This window comes from Camelus dromedarius, chromosome 3, assembly GCF_036321535.1.
Source record: "Camelus dromedarius isolate mCamDro1 chromosome 3, mCamDro1.pat, whole genome shotgun sequence".
In the NCBI taxonomy this organism is placed as follows: domain Eukaryota; kingdom Metazoa; phylum Chordata; class Mammalia; order Artiodactyla; family Camelidae; genus Camelus; species Camelus dromedarius.
The window spans coordinates 7,540,978-7,564,164 of NC_087438.1; the positions used below are offsets into that span (position 1 = coordinate 7,540,978).

The 23,187-nt window shown below is 48.3% G+C and overlaps 1 protein-coding gene across 2 annotated transcripts in view; it reads right to left on the reverse strand.

Moving 5' to 3' along the window:
- Positions 1-22,546, reverse strand: part of DAP (death associated protein) — a 60,613-nt gene extending 38,067 nt beyond the window's left edge. The window contains exons 1-2 of one of the 2 annotated variants that reach the window (XR_010378012.1): positions 22,356-22,546; positions 10,505-10,601 (exon numbers count right to left, since the gene is read on the reverse strand). Coding sequence is in view for 1 of the 2 variants with exons in the window: in XM_031443318.2 (XP_031299178.1) it covers positions 10,505-10,601; positions 22,356-22,410 (152 nt within the window). In the remaining variant the exon portion in view is untranslated. The remainder of the gene's footprint in view (positions 1-10,504; positions 10,602-22,355) is intronic. The other variant, XM_031443318.2, reaches the window with a different exon arrangement.
- Positions 22,547-23,187: the final 641 nt, after the last annotated feature.

The following is a 23,187-nucleotide window of genomic DNA, read 5'->3' on the forward strand; positions in this document are numbered from 1 at the left end:
TTTCCCACTTTGGCTGTTGTGAATAATGCTGTGATAAACATTCACGTACAAGTTTTTGAACTCCTGTTTTCAAGTCTCTTGGATGCACCCCCAGGAGCAGAATTGCTGGGTCACAGGGTAATGCCATGGTTTACTTTTTGAGGAGCCACCAAACTGCTTTCAACAGCAGCAAGGGCTTCTTCTGTTTGTTTCTTACAATTTTTTTTTTATTGTGGTGAAAAACACATAACATCAAATTTACTGTCGTGACCATTTTTAAGTGCATAGTTCAGTAGTGTCGTCTATTTACATGTTGTGAAGCAGATCTTCAGAAACTTTTCATTTTGCAGAACTGAGACTCTAAAACCATCAGACAACAGCTCCCTTTTGCTTCCCCCCAGGCCCTGGCAACCACCATTCTACGTCCCGTCTCTCTCTGAATTTGACTACTTTAGAGACCTCATATAAGTGGAAACATATAATCTCCGTCCTTTTACGACTGGCTGACTTCACTTAGCATAAGATTCATCCATGTTGCAGTCTGTGACAGGGTTTCCTTCCTTTCTAAGGTTGCCTGGTATTCTGCTGTATGCATAGACTGTGTTTTGTTTATCCATTCATCCATTCATGGACATTTGGGTTGCTTCCACCTCTGGGCTATTGTGAATAATGCTGCCATGAACATGAGTGTGCAAATAATTCTTTGAGACATTGTTTTCAACTCTTTTGAATATATTGCCCACAAGTGGGCAACAGTTTCTTTTAACACAAAAAATCTGGTGGCTCTCTACCCAACGGATGTTTTGCTTTTAGTATCAAGATTCTCCCAGATCTTCAGTAAAAACCTGTCAGCTTGCCTCTCAAGAGCTCCACTTGGGAGCACTGGAGCAGGTGACCTCTCAGGTGTGCCCAGCTCTAAATCCAATGATTCTATAAGAATTTCTTGAGTATAATCCCATTCTTATGACTCCAGTCCTCACTAATTAGTATATCTCTGCCCCTGAGGATGTGCACAACCAGAAATCAAAGTAAATATCCTCCTTGGAGAGAGCAGAGGGCTCAATTGAATATGCCCAGAAGGATGGAGAATTTTCTTCCCCAACACTGACCTTACCTGGGTCACTTCTTCCCCTAGCTGGGAAATAGGAAGTAATCTAATTAAGAAGTTAATTAACTATTTAATTAACTATTTTCCCTTTAAATAATCAAATCCTAAGCTCATTATTACTGATGCACTGAGTATTTTCTGAGGGCTATGCATTCTGACACAGTTGAAGTCAGTGGAGTTTATTTAAATAGATGATTTAAAAATTTCAGGCAAAATAATTGTAATGTAATAAACTCAATAAAGGGTTCTCATTTCTATGCAGTTATTGTTCTATGCAGCACTATTCTATGTAGTTATTACTACATATGGCATTCTATAAACTCCAACCGCTGGAGAATTGATTTAAATTCAGTTCATATGTTTACGTAGTAAGAAAACACTCCTGGTAAATAGTGCAATCCTTCGAGGAACAGCATGAAAAGAAAAGGGTTATCCATTCCAAGAGGTGGACTCCAGCGCAGGTGCGCAGGGCTGCGTCCGGACAGGAAAACTGAGAGCTTCCTTGCCTTTCTTCCCCCTTTCTAGCTGATAAAAGGCACTTTCCTGGGGTGGAGGGCAGGGTGGCAGTCTGGTAAGGAGGCTGCGGAGGGAGAGGGAACAGGAATAGGGTGCTCAGAAGCTAGTCAACCATACCTGGTTTCCGCATCCATTATGGAACCAGGTGTTGTGCAAATATGGCTTCCAAGCTGCTCACCAGCACCACCAGGCGCTGGAGGGAAGCTGAGCCTTCCGCGGTTTCCTTCTCATCCTCACACGGATGGAGCCCATCCAGGCCCCTGAGACGCCTGGGTGCCCCTGCCGTTTCTCCCTCCACGGCTCCGCGAGGTTCTGATCACCGCCTGCCAGACTCGAGCCTTCCTACATGAGAGGAGAACTGACGCTGAGCTCCTGGCTACGCCGTTGCCCTTGACGCTTGGGACGCCAAGTGTCTGCATCCGACACAAGCTGCTCTGGATTCACTGGGCAATTCTGGGCCGAACTTCTTAAAACGCACTTAGTTGCACTCCTACTGATCATCCTAAAACACACGTAGCCATGGGTTTTGGAAGATGTGCTTAATTTATGTACATACAACAAGAGATCTGGTATAGGAGCCAACACCAGTGAATCAGTGATGAAGACAGTTCCTTGTGCTTTAGAAGACCACAATGTAGTCGGGAAAATGAGATAAACATGCAAGTCTATTCTATTTACAGTTATATTTCATCTAAAACAAAACAAAACAAAACGAATTAAGCTTGACCATTATTTATGATGTGGACTGTTTCGCCGGTCTGCAAGGCAGACTGTCCATCACCTGGCTTCATGCTCCTCAAGGCTCTGGAGGAAGGAGTAGGGTCACCACCCACAGGTCTCTGTAGCCCTTCATTTGCTTCCAGTGTCTTGCAACAGATACAGGGCACTGTCTGCTTAACAGGGTAACAAACTAAATGCTCCAGTTATATCTTTGATGTATCGCAAGTACTTAGAACTGTGATCAAATGTACAATGAATAAATTTAAACTAACTCTTACAAAATGGACACGTGGCTTAAAAAGACTGCTACAAAAAAAAAAAAAAAAAAACTCCAGAGGTTGAAGTTAACACCAATACACGCACAAGTGAGCACGTCATAAAAGAGAAGCGCTCACACGTCTCCTGGTACACGTACTTCATGAACCGCATTACAAACACCGAAGAGCTAATCAGATTTGACAGGAAGCCACCCTTCCCCACAAAACCCGAAATCACTGGGAAGGACATTAGAAATTTAGATTTACATCCTGAATCATTAATGAGAAACATCAGCTCAAGGGCATTTGGACCTTGAGATATCACCTAATGATCATTAAAAGTCACAACGATTAGCAAGACATTTAAAATACTGCTCATTTCACCTTTATCAAAACATTAATATCCATTCCATATTCATTTTACTACATTTTACAGTTTATATAATGGTCACATAACATGTCTGTGGAATTTACAAAAGAATATACAAATGTTGAGGGTGCAGGCAAAAAGCAGTTTTTAAAGGGATGGGGTCCACAATCAAAGTTTGGGGCCACACCCCTGGTACAGAGCAGCCACCTGGCCGGAAGACAGATTGTTGCAGTGCTCAACCTGGGCAACTGTAAGTGCCGGTGCAGAAGCAAGAGTCATTTGCCACGGAAGCCTCACAATGAATAAACTATTGTGCTGCCATTGCTGTTGGGTTGTCACTGGAGCTGGGAGCTGGCAACTGATGCTCATGGCATGAGGTGCTGCCTGCTTTGTAAGGGTTGAATTGTGCCCCCCTCCCCAATACACACAATTTCCTATGTTAATGTCCGAACCCCCAGTCTGTCAAAATGTGGCCTTATTTAGAAACAAGAGTTGTTGTATAGTTAGCTAAGATGAGGTCGTGATGGTGAGCCCTGACCTGATATGACTGGCATCCTTATGAAAAGGGGAAATTGGACACAGACACACACAGGGAGAATGCCAGGGGAACACTGGAGTTACCTTTCCATTAGCCAAGGAATAACAAGAAAGTGGGAGAGGGGCCTGGAACAGATCCTACCCTACTGCCTTCAGAGAGGGCACAGCCCTACTGACACCTTGATCTCAAACTTCCAGCCCCCAGAACTCTGAGACCATAAACCCCTGTTGTTTAAACCACTCAGTCTGTGGCACTTTGTTATGGAAACTCCAGGAAAGGGATTCACTGCTTCTTGTGGGAGGTGGCCAGCCTGGCGGGAAGTCCTGCCCTCGATGACCCGGGTGGAAATGAGAGTGGGTTTGTCGGAGCCTTTGCAGAGTGATGGGGAGACATGCGCTGCCTGCGACGGTGGACTCCGGACACAGACACAGCCCCCCTCCCCCACAGCCCCTTCCACGCTCCAGCTGACTTGAGGCGGGGGCTGCCACGTGGGGACTTGGGGGCCCGCACGAGCTCTGTCAACTTCTCTGCTGTCCCAGTGGCCCCAGGCAAAATGAAAACTTTCACCACTTCCTTCCTGATGCACAAGCTGTAGCCCTTCGTGCACGCCCTGTGCTACCTACAGACTCAGGACACGGATCTAGGAGCCTCGCGGGGGCAAACCTGACGGTGAGGGCCACGAAGCAGAGGTCCGTGACTATTTCATGCTGCCTTGAAATTGTCTCAAATGCTTTCTATTCCGAGGATCTTGCTGGACTTTCAGGATGGTTTTCCCTGGAGGAGGCATCTGGGCCCACGAGCAGGTGACAAGTTATCCCTGTCACCAGGGCATCCTCTGCCACTCAGCGCTCCCACCATATCAAGACTCTGCCTTTGGCCAAGGGCAGGTGTCTGCGGCTCACCGCACTCCAGCACCCAGGTCAGCTGTTGCCGCCATGACCTGGGCCCTGCCTGCCCACACGGGCCACCCAAACAGCATGGGAGCTGGAAGCTGGTCGGCCCACAGCACTGCAGTCCACTGGCATCCACACACCCGCTGAGGAAAAGGCTACATCTCTTTGAAAAGGCGGCTGACAACTAGCCTGGATATAAAAGATGATGTTGTTGGAAGGTAAGGATGATGCTGAAATTGGTTCACTACATGGTTTTAATTAAAGTTCAAACATGCAGATAATGGCTTAAAGATACAAATTCCCAGACATATCATTTGTGCCATCTCTTAACTTCAGCATTTTCAATTTTCTATGTCTTATCTTAAGAATTAACTCGATCACAATATTTGTAAATCAAACCATCATGCTGTATGCCTTAAACTTAAAAAAAAAAAAAGAATTCACTTTAACTGAGAGAATCATTAAAAATGGCCATGGATTACGACGTGGCATCCGTTAGGGACCGAATTTTCCCCGACCCCCAATATGTGAACTCCTTACCCTGACCTTAGGATTTGACCTTTTTTGGAAGTAAGGTCTTACAGAAGTAACTGAGTTAAAATGCAGCTTTTAGGGTGGGCCCTAATCAAATATGGCCGATGTCCTTACGAAAAGGGGAAATTCGGACATGGAAACAGACACACACAGAGGGACGGTGATGTGAAGAGACACTGGGAGAACGCCTCTTGACAACAGAGATCAGGGTGACACATCTGCCCGCTGAGGGTCACCAAAGATGCCCCACAAACCAGCGGGAACTAGAGAGAGGCCTGGGCGGAGTCTCCCTCATGGCCTCAGAGGGAACCGACCCTGGGGACACTTGGATCCTGGACTTCCAGCCTCCAGATCTGTGAGATAATACATTTCAGTTATTTTAAGCCACCCTGGTTGTGGTGTCTGTCACAGCAGCCCTAGGGAAACACAGGAGGCGTCTAGTGATAACGGTTTCAGGCCAGAGTTACCAGTGACGCCTGAAAGCAGGAGATGAAAGTTTGATGAGAAACAAATGCTCCCAGCTCGGTTACGGTCATTCACAGACGTGCACGGGGCAGCGAACGTTAACATCCCTGATACACAGGTTCCTGTCTGAGGTCTGACAGGATGGTGCTCTGCCTTCTGATTTCAGCTTTTATATTGTAAACAAGTGTCCTTTTCATGGTCCCCACTGTAAAGATACTCTTTGTTTTGTAATTAATAAATATGCTGGGGAAAATACTTTGAGGCAATTCAAATATCCTGTTTCACCTTAAACTTGCACCCACAAATTGTAACATCCATAGGTGCATCTTGTCTACCCCGGTCTCTGTGCTGTTAGCCTCTTGGTGATATTCTAGCTCCCTCCTTCCTATGCATTTATTAATTGGAACTCTTCTTTACAGAAGAGCTGTCCCCCTTCACTTACGTATTCAATGATTAATTTTGGTATAGACTCAGGGGTATCTACTTTACTCTATACTCTTGTTATTTATTTTAGCACAAATTGTTCCAGCTTTGCCATTAGGAGCGCCTCTGGGCTGGCTTCTGTATTGTTCTGACATGACTCCATCCTTTCACGAACACTCCCTCATCTTCTGTCACTACAAGTTGTTCCTGGCTCAGCCAGTATTTTTCCTGTCTTGATCCTAGAATTAACCATTTCCCCAAGGAACCCTGGTTCCCTTGACTGGGGAATGGTACTTAGAAACCAGGATCCAGGCCCGAGGGGTGCTCATGGCTACGTGGGTGTCAGTTGGTTAATGCCCGCTCAGTGAACACAGCTAGAAGTACAGGTAAGCACACTGACCCTCCCCCCACCTGTATTTGTGTTCGTAGGCATATACGTGTTGGTATGTATCTTCGATCCATCCATACATCTATTTAAAACTATGCGTTCATACTACTACTTCCAATTCCAATTAAACACTGCAGGTCATTTTAATCTTCCCCCTTTCCTATTTGCACCCTCTTTCTCTGACAATGAAAAATTTGACTCTCCTTAGCCACAAAATATTTACTTATTTGTTCAGTCCTAGTATACACATAAAGCAATTTCAGAACTGCCAACCCAAACCCCTGTAAGAAACATTCACTAAGTGGAGTGTAGCCCTTATGCATAGGTTTTTGGATTTTTTTTTGTCTTTAGTCTTACAGTAGCCAGTCACAACACCATCTCCCAAAGTTACTCAGGTGAGGTCCATCCCCTCTGCCACCCCGGCCACGCCCCTTTCAGTTGGTAATATTAAGCATTCATATTACAATTAGGTCCACCCGTTCCTCTGTGTACTCCGTTTGGGGTCTCTCCCACATCCTGGATGATTGGAATTGCTTGCTTATCTTGGGGTGAAACATGAAACAGTGCCACAGTCCTTTATATAATGGAAGTGGGCGTTTCACCTTAACACACTCAGCAGAAGGCTCTGGGGAAAATCACAGCTTTCCTTGACTGGGTCCGTTCTGAGAGGGAATCTAGCAGCCACTCAGGAGGACATTAGCTGATAATAATGCCTGCTACTCTTCTCGGATATGGAGTGCCACAGGTAACTAGAATTTAGCTTGACGAGAATTCTTGGGAAACATTTTCAAATGTCTGCCATGGTATCATTTTTTCTTTTTTTTAAATGTAGTGTCTCAAAACAACTTGGCAGCATAAGAAATGATTGTTTTTAAATATCTGAAAAATTACAAGATCAAGGGGAATAAGTAACAAAGATTTGCAAAAAAAATTACAAGTGAAAGTGTTTTTCTTTTTTTGGGGGGTGAGTGAGGTCACATAATAACCTCTTTAATGCTCCAGTTGTTCATTTTCTCTGTAATTAGTATTTGATTTTCCGACTGGGGAAGGAAGCCACCAGAGGTAAGTCAGTAAATGCAAACACAGTTCTAAATATCGGGAAGGAAAGCCAAGTGTTTGCAAATGCAAATCTAAGGAGGCAACTAGCATCTGAGAGTAGGTATTTATTTTCCTATTTGGAGAACACTGGGTTCAAAACATCAAAAAATATAAAACTGCAGGATTAGGGTAATGTGAATGGTGAAGTCACATGCCATGACATTTCCAAGGGAGATTAACGTAAAGCATTAAATGTTTGACAAATTCTGGAAACAAACAGCCCTTTCTGTGTGTAAAGTAAAACCAGCTCAGTGCTCTGAAGCCTTGTTGTAAATGGTAATGAGGCCACCCACTGCATGGGTGGGATATGAGCTTGAGGAACATGGAAAAGGCTGTGGGCAACCCCAGAATCAACAAGTTTATTCTCCACAGGAACCTGGATTTATAGTCTGTCTTGATTCTGAAGACATTCTGTCAATGCGGAGGGTTTCTGTAGCCTATTAGGACATGAGCTTCCAAGTCAAGACAGAGTCAGGACTGAATCCTGGCCAGGCCACCGACTGGCTATGTATCATTGTGTCAGATCACCTCATTACACCTTGATTTCTTCATCTATATATTGGGCATAATAACACCAACTTATAGGTGGCATAAGCAGTAAACCCAACGTGAAGTACTTAGTAAGTGCCCAGCACAAAACACACACACACACACAGCCCAGGGGCTAAGAGTGGGGACCTTGGGCCCAGCTGCCAGTCGGGAGTGCTGGCTCTGCCACTCACTCATTGTGTGTCCTTGGCAAGGTCGTTTAACCTCTCTGGGCCGTTGAAGTGGGAGGAGTAATCTGGAATGGGGATAATGATCAATAACCTGCTCTGCACTAGGGATGGGGATAGAGTTATTTGCAAGGATCAAATGAATCAACATGGGCAGAACACTCAGAACAGAGCCACCAGGTTCACTGCCCTCTGTAGTACTATCAGTGATAATTATTAACCATGATTATTCAGTGAGCCCACCAGAGAAACGAGATGTGCATGGTGGTGGACACGAACTATTACACGGAGTGCCAGGTCTGGAGCAGGGGTTTGGAAGGCGTTGTGTTGGCAACATAGACCAATAACTTCGGAATCCACAGAGGCTCACCCCATCTGTCAATGGCGTGGCAGGTGGTTTAACCCACAGCAGTAAAGAGAGAAGCCAAAGTCCAGAGGACAAGAGCTAACACACCCATAAGGAACATATTTCAGCAATTTGACTGCAGGGAACAAACAGACCCTCACTCACGTGTTACGTAAACCCTGCCCTGTGGTCGGCTTGATTCAAAATACCTGGTTCCAGGGGAGACGAGCCTTCGCAGTGGATGAGATGCTCAAATCTAGAGTGCGAGGTGCTCCCCTCTTTCCCCTGCAATCATTCATCCTCTGGCATATTTACTTAAATTGTGCATCTTCGATAAATGCTGTATTTTACCTCATGAGAAAAAAAATCAATAGAAAGAAAACTAATGGGCTGTTCTGTCCTTATTTCTAAACACACTAATAAATTATCATCTGTCACTGTACTGATACTGTGCCATCCAGGGAAATAGCTATTTGTCCCGTATTCCGCTTAAACTCATGCAGAGAAGCACGTTTCATTAACTTTCCAGGATTTTTTTTCCAGGCAAGGCTCTCTGTCCTTTTGGTCTCATCCTTTTTCTTCCTTCTTCAGGAACTACAGGATGTGAAGGGAAATGACACCACAGGTTTCCTAGTGGAGGAAATGACTTCAGGCCACGTGCTCTTATCCTCAGTTCCAAGTCCAAGAACGTTTTGAACACTGAAAAGTTTTGTTCTAACTCTTAGGCAGGCAAAACTTAACCTGAACTGATTTGAGTCTGTACATTTTTAAACTGGATCTCCCCTGGCATGAACAGGCTGCCTGAGGCCCCTCTACAGGCGCTGTATGGAATCTGTATCATTTTATTCTCCTAAAACCTGTTTATTCTCCTAAAACATCAACATTTCTCAATTCTGAAACCAATCAGGCCCCAAGGTTTTCAGACACAGGACTGTGGACCAGTAGGAGAATTCCTGACGCTGTTATGTGCCAAACACAACTTTGTGAAAGTAACCAGCGAGAAAGATAGTTCTAGAATTTTCTTTAAACAGTCTTCTTCTTTTAAAATCAGAACTTGGGCTGAACCTTCCCGTTTCTGATCTCATGATTTAAAATGGGCAATCATTGCTCAGAAACTTCGCCACCAATTTGTCCTCCCCTGAAGAAACTGCCCTGTCAATACCACACAAAGTTTCCTAGGAAACACTCCATGGTACAGCACATATGTAAGCAGACATGTGGGGTCACCAAGCACAGGCACATCCTTCTTCAGGGGTGCCTGCTATCAGGACTAACTCTTGGAAGCCTGGCCTGCTCTGGACCCCAGACTTGGGTATAGATTCCTGCTCAGTGTGGCAAGCGTACAGCGTCCTTGGAGTTCAGTTTCCTGTGTGTAAACTGGGGAGAATGCCACCTGCTCTCGGGACGCTTGGACTGAAATACAGGAACACAGGTTGGCTGCTCTCCACTTTCTTTTGCTCTGGCTGAGACTTGTCTGGGGAGAGTTATAAGGTGGAAAGCGTAGTGTTCACTTTCTTCTACGTGGACAAGTAAGTTCAGAGAGAGGTATGGGCTGCATACTTGTGCGTGACAAGGCAGAAGGAAATGGACTTGTATCAAGGTCCTTGGGCCACACTTGACATCAGAACCTCCAGGGAAGACAGGGGTAAACAGAGATGCTGGTGTCGCAAGAAGATGAGCTGTCGAGGACCCGGGGGGCTGGGAGCAGAGACGTCACTGAAGGACACTTGGTCACTCATAAGGGTGTGGTCTCCATGATTCTAGGTTTGGCTGAAATTGGCAAAGCCCTGACGCTTGGGAACATTATTTAAATCAGAAGTTCTCTGTCCTGATGGCACAGAACAGGCCCATCCTAGAGACTTGCCTAGCATGGCCTTTTCAAAGGTCTGCAGGTGATTTCAATATGGTAGTGGAAGCCCACGGCCAATGGCATGAGCTCACACTTACCAGGGCAGAGGGCGTGATCCGGATGCCCTATTTCTCCCCCGTCTGGGAACAGAACCCACACCTCACTGATCATGAAAGGAAAAGGACACAGCACAGGGCCCCACACAGACCAAGAGTTCTCAGAAGCACAGAGCCGAGAGCAAAGGTGATCGTTTAACTGAATAACCATCTGTGAGGCATCTCGAGATTCGCGAGAACTCTCCCACCTGGGGCTCTCCCACTCCTGGTCGTCCTGGTCCTTCTCCTCTTTGGTGTCTCCAGAATGCGGGTGTTTCTGCACAATCCGCATCCCACCGGCTTTCACTGAAATGAAGACAGAGCAGGGTGAGATCAGTGTGGATGGGGAACCACCAGAGGGCAGTGCTCGGTTGCCCCCTCCCACCCCCCCGCCACGAGCCAGCCTGGATCAGCCAGCAGGGACCATGGCTAAGTACAGAGGGTTAGTGTGGTTCAGGGGGCCAGGGTGGGGCTCAATATGATGAGACACTCAACGCTCTCTGTCACTCCAGACCCACTTAGGAACTTTCCAAGGCTCTTGCTTGTTGCTTGGGTCTCCTTTCAAGCATTCTGTAAGAGCAGCCGTGTAACCAGCGTGTAAACCACTCGGAGGAAGTGGCTGCTCGGTTTCGATTCTGCACAGCTTCTTGATGCCACAAAGGCTCACTTAATCCCTGCCTGTGACATCTTCTCAATGCTGATGATGCTTCTGATGGGGCCACACAGCCGTGGGGACACAGGGCAGCCGCTGTGTCACAGCCACAGAGCCCACTCAGGTGGCAACTTTCCCCAAGCTGTGCCGTGAAACCCTCGCATCCTCAGCAGTTAATTCAGTTTCAAAAAACAGCCTTATTGACATGTAATTCACCTGCAATGTAACTCACCCATTTAGAGCATACAATTCAAGGGTTCTGAGTGTGTTCAGAGTCGCATGACCATCGCCACAATCATTTTCAAAGGTTTTCATCACCCTAAACAGACGTAGGCATCAAGGCTTACTCTCCAATCCCTCTTCTCTCCTGGCTGCCAGCAACCAGCCACCTGGATCTGCCTGTTCTGGACATTTGACATAAATGGAATCATAAAACATGTGGGCTTTGGGGATAGGCTTCGTTCACTGAGCATAATGTTTCCAAAGCTCACCCATGTTGTAACAAGTATCAATCAGTACTTCATCCCTTTTTATGACTGAATAATATTCTACTGCGTGGAGAGACCACATTATTATCCATTCATCTGTTGATGAGTATTTGCATTGTTTCCACTTTTGGGCTCCTGTGAATAACACGGCTACAAACAACCTGTGTCTGTACAAGTTTTGTGTAGACACAGGCACAGCTACCTTCCTTTCCTTGGTACACATGTGGAATGGAGCAGCTGGGTCACATGGTAACTCTGTGTTTACCCTTTTGAGGGATCCCCAAGTGCTTTCCGAAGCCACAGCACTGTTCCATTCCAATTCTCCACATGCTCGCCCACACTTGTTCTTGTCTATCTTTTACATTATGGTTATTCTACTACTATATATATAAAATAAACCACAAGGTCCCACTGTACAGCACAGGGAACTACATTCAATGCCTTGTACTAGTCTATAATGAAAAAGAATATGAAAGGGAATATACATGTAAAGCTGAATCACTATGCTGTACACCAGAAATTAACACAACATTGTAAACCAACTATACTTCAATTTAAAAAATTAGTTATTCTAATGGGTGTGAAGTGATATCTTATAGTTTGATTTGTATTTCCTTAATAGCTAATATGTTAATAATGGTTTGCAAGGGGAAAAAAACCCCCAAAAGTGTGGGAAATGCTAGGTTGCACGAATTGATGGGTTTCCTCGGGACAGACTCTCTCTGCCTTTAGCGTGCCTGGTAAGCTTTACATGGGGCACAGGGCATGCTGCCTTTCCCAAGTGTGTTTGACCACAGAACTACCCACCTCCCCGCCCCTGGTAATGCTGGTAAATTATCCTTTAGGGCTCTAGTGTTCCACGGGATACAGTTTGGAAATGCTGGCCTTATATTTAAAAAGCCAGCCCCACATGGTAGCTGCCAGCATGTGCTCTGGGGTCAGCAAGTTCCTCCAGGTCCTCAGCTACATGGTCCCAGATTCATCAGCTGCTCAGAGTCTTGCCGCTTCATCCCCCAAAGAGGATGGGCGCTGCATCCTAAGGTGGACAAGTTTAAGTGAGAAGAGAGGCTGTTGGCTTCTAACCCCCAAGGTGATGCTGTTCAGAGGTGGGGACTTGGAAGGTGCTTAGGTCACGAGGGTGGAGTGCTCAGGAATGGGATTTGTACCCTGAGAACCCCAGAGAGCTCCCTCGCCTTCCTGCCTGGTGAGGACACAGAGCATACAGCCCTCTGTGAGTCAGGAAGCAGGACGCCATCAGATATTGAATCTGCCTTGATCTCGGACCTCTGGGCTCCAGAACTGTGAGAAATAAATGTCTGTTGTTTACAAGTCACACTGTTTGTGGTCCACCATTACAGCAGCTGAACAGACGAAGACAGAGGAGCCTGGCAGCTTCCTGGCACTGGATAGATGGTAGAGCATGTTAACTGCACCCACTGGCCCCAGGTTAGTGGTGTGGGGCTCACACATGGCTCATCTTCCCTCTTCAGGGCAGCTACTCTGTTCTGCCACAGCCCTGCCCCAACCACACAGTACGGTCAACTTGTCAGGCCACATCCTCTGTGTTCCAAATTTGGTCGGACCCTGCTGAATGACGAAATCCAGGACAATTTCTTTGTGATGCTAAAGAACACTTAGAGTTTCTTAGCTTTCAGTTTCCCTGGCACAGTCCAGGGAGCTGAGGATGCCTGCCGCATGGTCCGTGGTACCCAATATCAGCCCATCAGAAATGGGCAAAGCAGAGGGCATGTGACATAAAGGACCGAGTTTAAGGACCCACTATTGGTCTGGGTTTGGGACTCAAGTCTCCCTGCGGCCACCCCTATTTCTTTTCAATGGGGAGGGGACACTCTGCTTTGGAAAGAAGGGAAGGTAATCCTGTCCAGGAATTCTCTCAAAAATCTGGTTTTTTATCCCATCAGTTGATTTTTATTCCAATCATTTTATTTTTTATTTCTAGAGCTTGTCCCCCCTCAGATTCATCTGGTCTTTATTTGATAGTGTCTTACTCATTGCTCGTGTTTTTAATTCTTTTACATGTTTAATCATTTTAGGCATATTTATCTTATAGTTGTGTATCTAATTATTTTATGATCTGAGGTCCTTGGGGGTCTCACCCCACTATTCGTTTTTCTCTGCTGATTCTCGCTCATGTCTGGGTCGTGAGCTTGTCCTCAGTTCAGGTTTGATCTGTGGGGATACTCTGGGGTGTGGGGTGCAGGCAGCATCCTTCTGGGAAGATGCTGGACGTGCTTCTGTCAAACCAGGAGTAACAGCACCTGGAAATCGTTTCTATGTCAGATTTCTCAGAACAGAAATGGGCAGACAGGACACATGTGAAGTCTTCACCCGTGGAAAGTCAGTCTGCGTTTACAAATTCTCAGGGAGACTCTGTTATCAAGCCAGAAGCCAGTCTGAAACAGAGTGGCTTCCTCACCATCCCACCGCGTTGTCAGACACATTTCTTTCTGTACCCTTTCTCCGTGGGTTTGGGCTCTGACCATCCAGCTTTAAGCTGGGGTCTTGGGTTAAATGAGGCCATTGAGAAGGACCTACTGCACAGCACAGGGAACTATATTCAATTTCTTGTAATGAGCTGTAATGGAAAAGAATCTGAAAAAATATACACGTATGTATGCATTTGTATAACTGAATCGCTTTGTGGTACACCTGAAACTAACACTGTAAATCGACTACACTTCAATAAAAAATAGCAATTAAAAAAAATGAGGCCGTTGGGGTGTGGCTGGTGTTCTTCTGAGAAGAGGAAGAGACACCACGTCACATCCTGTCTCACGTGGGCCCAAGGCTCCCGCTAACTGTCCTGCATTTAGTTTCTTCTTTGGGTATGACTCCTAGGAATTTCCCTCCCTTTGGGCTCAGATTAAACAAAAAAATAAGAAGAAAACAAAAATACCATTTGCAGGTGGCTGATAAGTTATCAAGATTTCCCAGACTACGTCGCCTGACAAGCCTTAAGAAATGGAGACAAAGTAAAATTCTGTAATACATTTAAGATAAATTTTCACTCTCCTGAAATACAAGATTAGAGAGTCGTGAATGTTTTTGGCCAAAAGAGGAGGCTGGAAGAACTGTGCCGCTATTTTTTGTTCTAATTCGCCCCCCTCCCAGGTACCCCACCCTGTCCCACGCCCGTTAGGAACTGATGAAGGCGCTGTTACAGGCTGAATGGCGGTCTCCCCAAATTCGTATACTGAAGCCCTAATCCCCCAGAACCTCAGAACACGATTGGATTTGGAGACAGGGCCCTGAAAGACATTACAGTGAGGCTGTTAGGGTGGGGCCCTAATCTGACAGGACTGGCGTCCTTACAAGAAGAGGAAGGGACACCAGGGAAACAACTGCACAGAGGAGAGACCACGCGGGGACACAGAGAGAAGGTGGCCGTCTGCAAGCCTAGGACGGAGCCCTGGGGGGATCCAAGCCTGCCGGCCCCGTGGTCCTGCCCTTCCGGCCTCCGGACTGTGAGAAAGTGAGTGTCTGTTGTCTCAGCTGCTCAGTCAGTGGTGTTTTGTTCCAGCAGCCGGAGCAGACCCATACAGATGCCCGTTTAAAAATGAGCTCTGAATCATTTCAGCTTGGCAGACACAAACCCTAAAACAACACCTCGCAGGTGTCTTCTATAAACTGGTGACAAGTAAAAAGTGCTGTGTGACTCTCTGCACCGAGAACAGGCAGTGAATGCCAAAGTGACGTTCAACATACTCAAGCCCCCCGGAAGCTGGCAGGGAGAGGGCCCACCCCGTGGAAGCGCACACGCCGAGGCCCGGTCACCCCGCAGCCGCACTGCACTTCAGTTAGTTTATAAACACAATTAACTTCATCAGTCACTCACAGTATGTGTGGTGACTGATGCAGCAATAAAAAGTGGCAATAATATTAATAACTCAAGGCTGAGGCAGACTCACGGCGACTTGCCCTGCTGCCAAAAACGTGACAGCACGTATTTACTGATTTTCTCACTGTCTCTAGAACTCATCGTTTGTTAAAAAATACAAAGGCAGAATTATCCCTGCTGAAATCTTGGTAGAATTATTTGTAAATGTCAGTATTTTTCTGAGAGGCATGAGTAAGAAAAGAAATCAGGTTTTTGTTGTGGTGGTTTGTGATGCAAATGAGAGCTTCAAATTCAAAGAATAACAAGTTTCCTCTTAGCAGGAGGCAAGAGCAGAGGGTAAGGGCGGGGATCCTGGAGCCAGATCCCTGGGTTCAAATCCCAGCTCTGCCCCTGGGTGTGGTGTGGGGTGTGTGTGTGTGTGTATGTGGTGTGTCTGTTTGTATGTCTGTGTCTGTGTGGTGTGTGCATATGGTGTGTGTGTGTCTGTATGTGTGTCTGTGTGGTGTGTGTGTCAGTATGTATTTGTGTGTGTGTGATGTGTGTATGGTGTGTGTGTCTGTGTATATCTGTGTGTGTGGGGGTGTGTATGTGTGTCTGTGTGGTGTGTGTATGTCTGTGTGTGTGTGTGGTGTGTGTCTGGGCAGGCTGCTGGCACTGCGCCTCAGGGCCCTCTGTCTGTGATGGGTGGCCGTGCTGTCCCCGCAGGGGCTCTCTGAGGACTACCTGAATCAGCCCACATGCAACCCCTCCAACAAGGTCTGGCCCCCAAGTGCGCAACTGTCAGCTACTCTTATTAAACGGGCTTTTACGATGAGCATCTAGCACTTCGAGAGCCTTCCAGCGCTCGCGTCCTCGGTGGTTTACCACCTCCTGGCCGCCGTTCCCGCGTGCATACGGCGGGGATGCAGGCCCGCGGGGCTGGCCAGGAGAAAGTGGCACACCCTGCCACGTGCCCGCCCACCGTGTGCGCCGCCGCCCTGGCCAGCTGAGCCTCACCGGGCCTGTCGTCAGTACCTCACCATCTAAGGAAGCTTCTAGAGAACCCCAGGTCCTGGATAATCCTTCAGTTTGCCTGTTCTGCGTGTTGCAACCTGCCAGGCACTGTGCTAACCCCTGGCCATGTGCCACTTTCCAGCAACTCTTTGGGGTAGATCCCCCCACGAGGAGGGGAAGCCAGTGGCCCCATCACACGACCAGTGAGCGCAGAGCTGGGTCCCACCCGGCAGCCTGCATCCTCAGTCATGCCCACAGGCCTTTCCTCACCTAAGTTTCCAGGAAACAGAGCATCAGTGCTCCTCAGACACAAGTGATGGCCTGCGGGGCAGGTTGTAAATCAGGGAAGAAAGTGCATTTGATGTTGAAGGCTCTCTGCAGAGCAGCTTCCTGGGCCAGGGCCACGGGCAGGGAGAAAGCGTCCTCCTGGGATGGGGGCTGCATCCCTAAGAATGACGGGAACCTGCTCTTCTGTGCTTAGAGTCACAGACTGTTAACTGTTAAGGTGGGAAGGCCCTTAAATTCACTCAGAAGAGATGAGGCTCAGAGACCCGGCGTGTTGGCCTGGGATCTGGTGCTCTGGCCCAGGACTAGACGGGCCAGGCCCCGTCCTTCACCACAGCACAGCTTCACTCCCTGACGGGCTGGGACCCAGAGGACTGACCGCACTGTGACCAGACCAAGACGAGAGCCCTGACGGACAGTGACTGGGCCAAAGCCCAGGAGTGAAGGAGGGAGCCTCAGGGGTACTCCTTGAGTTTAGGGAGGCTGACTTCAAAAAGGCCAGGGAAAGTAGGATCCTTGCCTGGAGGGAATCCAGAGAAACCTGGCACTGGGGGGCAAGCAATGAGAGTGTCCACCAATCTCAATCCCAGCCTCTCCTGCAGTTGGGTGGGGGCCATTTCCCTGCGACATGGCCAAATATGGCGCAAAGAGGCCGTGAGCGTAGTGTCCATGCCCTAGTCTCGGAGCCCCTGAGGGTGCTGGGATGCAGAAAAGGGGGAATTAATGTCACAGAATAAGGCTGTTAATCAGCTGACCTTAAAATAAGGAGATCAGCCCAGATCATCGAGGTGGGCCCTGTAATCACGAGGGTCCTGCCCTGTGAGAGGAGGGGAATCAGGGTCACAGTGTCTGATGTGAGGAAGACTCCACCGGCCACTGCCGCTGTGAGCATGGAGGACAGGCCTCGCCCCGAGGAAAGTGGGCAGCCTCCGAGAACCAGAAGAGGCAAGAAAATAGACTCCCCTGGGGCCTCCGAAAGGAACCAACCCTACAAACACCCCAGTTCTAGCCCAGCGAGACCCAGTGGGGACAGCAGAGTCTCCTGGCCTGGGCCTCTGCATTTTTCCTGGTAGGAGGGCCACCCAGGAGAGAAATAATAAACCTTATGACTTGTGCAGCCACTGAGATTCTGGGTTCTCTGTTACAAAACTGAGCATGACATAATATAACTGTAACTAATATGGACTTCCATACAAAAAGGAACAGTCCCCGTACACACAAAGGAATTTCTGAAGTTGGGAAGGGGAAGAGGATTCACAAAGCCAAGCGCGAGAGCCCAGGACTGTCTGAAATAAACGGGACTCGCACAGAGGATGGGCGGAGGCGTCTGTCACCCACAGCACCAACGCACAGAGGTGAAATCCAACAGGTCTTAGAGGTGCTCGGGCCACCCTGACTGGAGGCTTTGGAAAAAAGTGCAGCTACTAAAAGGGTCTCTCTTTTTCTTGGCTCGTCAGGAGCCAAGGCGGACTTGCCTCCTGTATCTTCAGGCGTTGATCAGTGACTGGGTTGAGGACACTGGGGGGCATGCTCAGCAAATCTGTGACTGCACGGTTAATACAATAAAACCCAAATCAGTCTTCCATTTCTAGAAAGAGGGTGGCCTGTATACTGTGAGCACAGATAACTCAGGGAGAAGTACCAGCCACAACCCTTTAAATGCATCCTGACTGATTAACAGAACAGAGCATTGAATTATTTTGAAGTTACTAAAGAAAAACAGAATGGTCTCTTTTTCCATTTTACTCTAATAAGTATAATCATGTTTATGCTTCCATGTGACAGTTCTAGAAGGGCTGGAAAGTCTACCCTTCAAAGAAAACCATATGTAAAATTAGTAATGCTCGAAGCTGTCACAGATGGGATTTATGAGAACCTGACTGCCGTATGATTTTGCTCCCCTGGGAAACGGAGGGGAACGGGGCCAGCAAAATGTGTTTAACAAAGAGATGCTGGTCCCATCACCGCCACAAACTCCCAAAGAAGAGTTTGCGGGCAGAACTGAGTAACAGCGCGGCCTGTCATGACCTCCCCGCTTCTGCACTGGATCAGAAGCGCTGCTATTAGAGGGAATAGAACCTCGCTAGCTTTGCTAATCTGTATCTGCAAGAATTCTCATCAAACAGGCAGTCTCACCCCATTTCTCCACAGATACTTTGTAGCCAAGAGCAGTGGTTAGGTCTCAAATTATTAAGATTTAGTTACTCTTTTTTTTTTTAATGGAGGTGCTGGGGATTGAACCCAGGACCTCGTGCACACTATGTATGCACTCTATCACTGAGCGGCCCCCCCCCCCCCAAGGCTTGGTTACTTTTACAGGGGACCCGGACCCTGGTCGGCACCAGCCCGCACTCATCAGTGAGGGGACTCTGTATTCTTTGCATATTACCTTTCTTCCTGGCTATTCAGAGCCCCATTGATCTCACACCTTGGGAGGAGGCACCTGCGACTAGTGGAGCCCCCTTTTGAAAAGGAGGTTCTAAGAGGCAAAGGCCTCACAGGCCAGCCCCCCTGAAATCACTGGCCTGGGGGAGTGGGCAACACCCCCAACACTTTGGTCAGTTTTAAAAATAGTGCTGTCCTATTTCTCCCAACTGCAGGCTAACTGCTAGTTAAACGAACTAATTAACCAAGGGCCCAGAACCAGGCCTGCGAAGGGGCGCAGAGTGAGCCACCCCCGCACATGCGTACATACTACCTGACTAAGAAAAGCAGCCCTCAGGGAAAACCTGAACATGCAGAAGGTACCCTTTTGTTAGGAACATTCACATTTGTCAGAAAAATCTCCGTTTGTAAGTGTCTCTCTCTGTACCAGGAAGAGAAAGATGACGAAATCACATGAGAATCTTACATCTGCATAAAAACCTTACCCTGCATGACTGAGCATTTCCTGGTACCCTCCCATTACCGGCTCCCCCTCTTCCCAACACCTTTCATCTTCAGCTGAAGATGGTATTTAAGGTGGTGGCTTGCAAATTACTCATTTTTCTTGAGTTATCGCCCATGTATCCAGGAGGTGTCTATGTTATTAAACTTGTTTTTCTCTTGTTAATCTGTCTTTTATCATGGGGGGGGGTCCCTCAGCCAAGAACCTAGAAGGGTAAATGGAAAATTACGTCTCCTTCCCTACGCCCCGCACACTGTAACACTCAGCAAGTGTTACTTACAAGACTTCCACTGTGATGACGCTACCTGAACTGGTGAGATCCCACCCCACCGCTGGCACACGCTGAGACGGCTCAGAGGGAGGGGGAGGTTGCAGGCCCCACGCGCTATGGAGGAAGTGAGAGGTGGTAAGAGGCTCTGGACAAAGTCAGGAGCTATTAGTGAGTATTTTGTGCCAGGCACTGTGCATCACTAGGACCCGACCCAGCCCTGGGTGCAAGGAGAACAGAGGCAGACAGGTGGAGGTAAGAGCCACAGGAAATGGGATGCTGTGAGGATGCACAGGAGAGCAGCTGGGTCAGGCAGCAATAACGAGAAAACACAAAAGAACATGAAGAGAGTCAGGGAGGAGAACTTTATTGTTTGTGATTGCGGACTGAAGCACACGTTTTTATTACCCAGCTCAGGCACTTAACGAAAGCATTCTCAAAGTGTTGAAAGCTGTTATCTTGATTTATGAGCTGGGCTCTCGGCTATCTTTAATGATTACCCTTTATCATAGTGGTTGCCTTTTTTCATTTTTTTTTTAACAGTTACTCTGCAGACCGTCTCCTCTCTGGTCATGCCAGGGTAAACAAGACTGCCCTGAGCTTTCTGCCCCCCAAAAAGGCTTCCACACAGGGGCCCTCTGTACCCTGGGGGAAACATGCCTGAGGGGGTACTACTGGGAGACAAAATCCCACAGCCACGAAAGGTCTCCTTCTAACCTGCACCCCTGGGCCAGGATGCCAGATCTTTCCTCCAACTCTGGCCAAGTGTGACTGGCCTTGGGAAATGCATGCAGAAGGACAGCTTCTTAAGCAGCGCCTGGTGCCCCACTGGCTTAAAGGACCTGCCGTAAAGGTGCTTGAGGAGTTTACATGTGGGATTAGCTGCCCGTGGGCTCCAATCCTGATGGATGGTGACAGTAACAGCACACAGGCTGCCCATTCCTTTCCCAGAGATCATCTGGCCCAAATGTCCCATTTCACGGATTAGGAAAACCGAACCCTAGAGAAGTGATGGGCCTCAAAACTTTGAATCCAAGTTCACGGCTACACCAGCACAATACATTGGCTCCTCTCTCCTTGGGCATAAATAAGGTGTTTAATTTGTAATTCACACAGCCTATATGTTTACAATTCAAAGAAAATCAGAGTCCTTCATGAAATTTCTCCCAGGGAGTTCATATATACAGTTTACACCTCTAATCTTAAAAATCTCCCTATGGCTGTCTCTACGTGCAATTTAATTACTGCCACTCTGTTTTGGTATCATTCCAACACATACATCTAATACCACTTATGACCGTGGGACAGGGGAACCACATGCAGACTGCTGCCGTGATTCACGCCACCAGTGTAATCAAGGGGTACCTTCTTGTGAAGCTGCCCCGGTGGTCAGGAAGCTGGACATGGACCCGCAGCGGTAGGAATTAAAGATCAGAGTTATCATTAAAGGAAATGCCTTTGAAGTTCTTTTTTAATTTTAAATGAATGCAACACAGAGGTACCCAAAGTCTACTTTCCATTACAGTGGAATGATTTTCTAAAACCCCATGCCTCTTAAATCCCCAGGCATCAGCTAGCCATTTTTCTTTCTTCCTGCCCGTCAGTTTTCTTGCTGTTGAGAGTTTGTTTCACCAGGGGAAAGTATTAGCTATTCTGGAAGGCAGCATATATAAGGAACTGCTCTGTGCACCGCGTTGAGGCAAAGAAGTAGTACCGTACAGTGGAGGGCAGCAGACGGAAACTGAGGGAATCTTTTTCTAACAAGAAGAGGGCACAAATGTTCCACAAAAATCAGCCATGTTTTGCTGAGGCTTTTGCCATTAGCAGACTGAGCTGATTGCACCTAACATGTGCCATTAATACCCTAAAACCCCCACAGACTGAAGTGACTCGGATTCTGGAACCCAGGCACCTTTGAATTCCCTCCCAGTGTCCTTCTATATGGATGGATCCTCATTCCAAAGGCAGGGAGAAATGGCTATCCACCAGTCTGGACAGACTCAAAAGAGCAAACAGGAACTGTGCCCAGGAAGGCGAGGACCCGGTGTGAACATAAAGGCTGCTTAGAGTCATACTTTCTAAGAAAGATAACTCTTTCCTGCATTTAACTCCCATGGCTCATAAGTTTACGACGTGCAAAAACAAAAGCCAAAGCCACCTCTGAGGAATAGCTGGATGCGAAAGAAACGGGGGGGGGGGGGGGGGGGAGTCATCTTGAGTGATTAACGATAAAAATGACTTCCGCTCCTTTGGTTCTTCTGTCGGTACGAAATGCTGTCAGCCTACCATTAATCATCACTATGACTTTAAAAACACTGATTCTTAATTGTTTCGACTACTCGTTTTTCTAAAACATCTGTCCATTCTCAGTATTCACCGGCCAAACTTTTTCGGGGAAGTTGCTCAACTGGGCTTATTCAAGTCATTCTCATTTGCATGCAACTCCCACAGGCTGCGAAGTTGCACAGACTCTGAAGACAAGGGTCTCGCCAGACCCCACGAGGGGACACGTCCCAGGCCGGATGGCTGGCCTCCCCCGCCCGGCGCCCCGCTCCGCGCCCCGTGCCCGCGGGTTCGAGCCCGCCCTCGGGACCCGCGAGAGGAGAGAAAGTGGGAACGAGTCAGTACCGGCGGGCGGGTGTCCGGCTTTCGTCTCTAGCTTCCCCTCGGGAGACGAAGACATGGCGCGACCGGCTTTCCCAGGGGCTGGGACGGCGGCGGCTGCGGGCTGGCGGGCCGCGGGGGAAGTGCGCGCGAGCGCGATCGCGGGGAGTCAGGGAGGCGCGCGCGGGGCGACGGGGCCGCGCGCAGGGGAACCGACCGCGGCCACCGGCAGGGGGCGTGGCCGCCGCGCGCCTACGTGGCGCCGCCCCGCCCACCCGCGGCTGCGCCTTGGCTTCACAGCGCCCGGCTCGCCGCACCGCCCCCGCGCTCCTCGTGTACAGAGCATGCGCAGTCGGCCGCGCCACGTTGGAAGCCATGGCCGCGGGCGGAGGAAGAGGAGAAGGAGGGAGGGGAGTGAGGGTGGGGCATTTGCGGTTAGAAGTGGCCGGACGGGTGCTGGCGAAGGCAGTCGCAGGAGGTTGGAAAAAGCCTAGCAGGAGGGTGCCACCTCCATGGGCGGTGTTCGACCAACCCGCCCGATCGGCGGGGACAGTGGTGGGGAAACAGCCTCCGCAGAGGAGCGCCCAGGGGGCTGGTGTATGTCGTCCGCGAACCACACCCAGCTCGTACTTGGGGCGACTAATTAAGTACGGAAATGAGACCCCGGGACCGACCAGGGGCCCAAGAACAGCAGGGATTTGTTAAAAGATGCTACAGATGGAAGAGCCTTCCCCTCTCCCCTCAAGCGGGATGGAAGGACAGCTCAGTGACACCTGGAAACATGCAGAGTTCTTGCAAGGTTGCGTCTTTGCCCCCTCTGCCGTTTCCTTGTCACGATCGGTCTTGATTCTGTCCA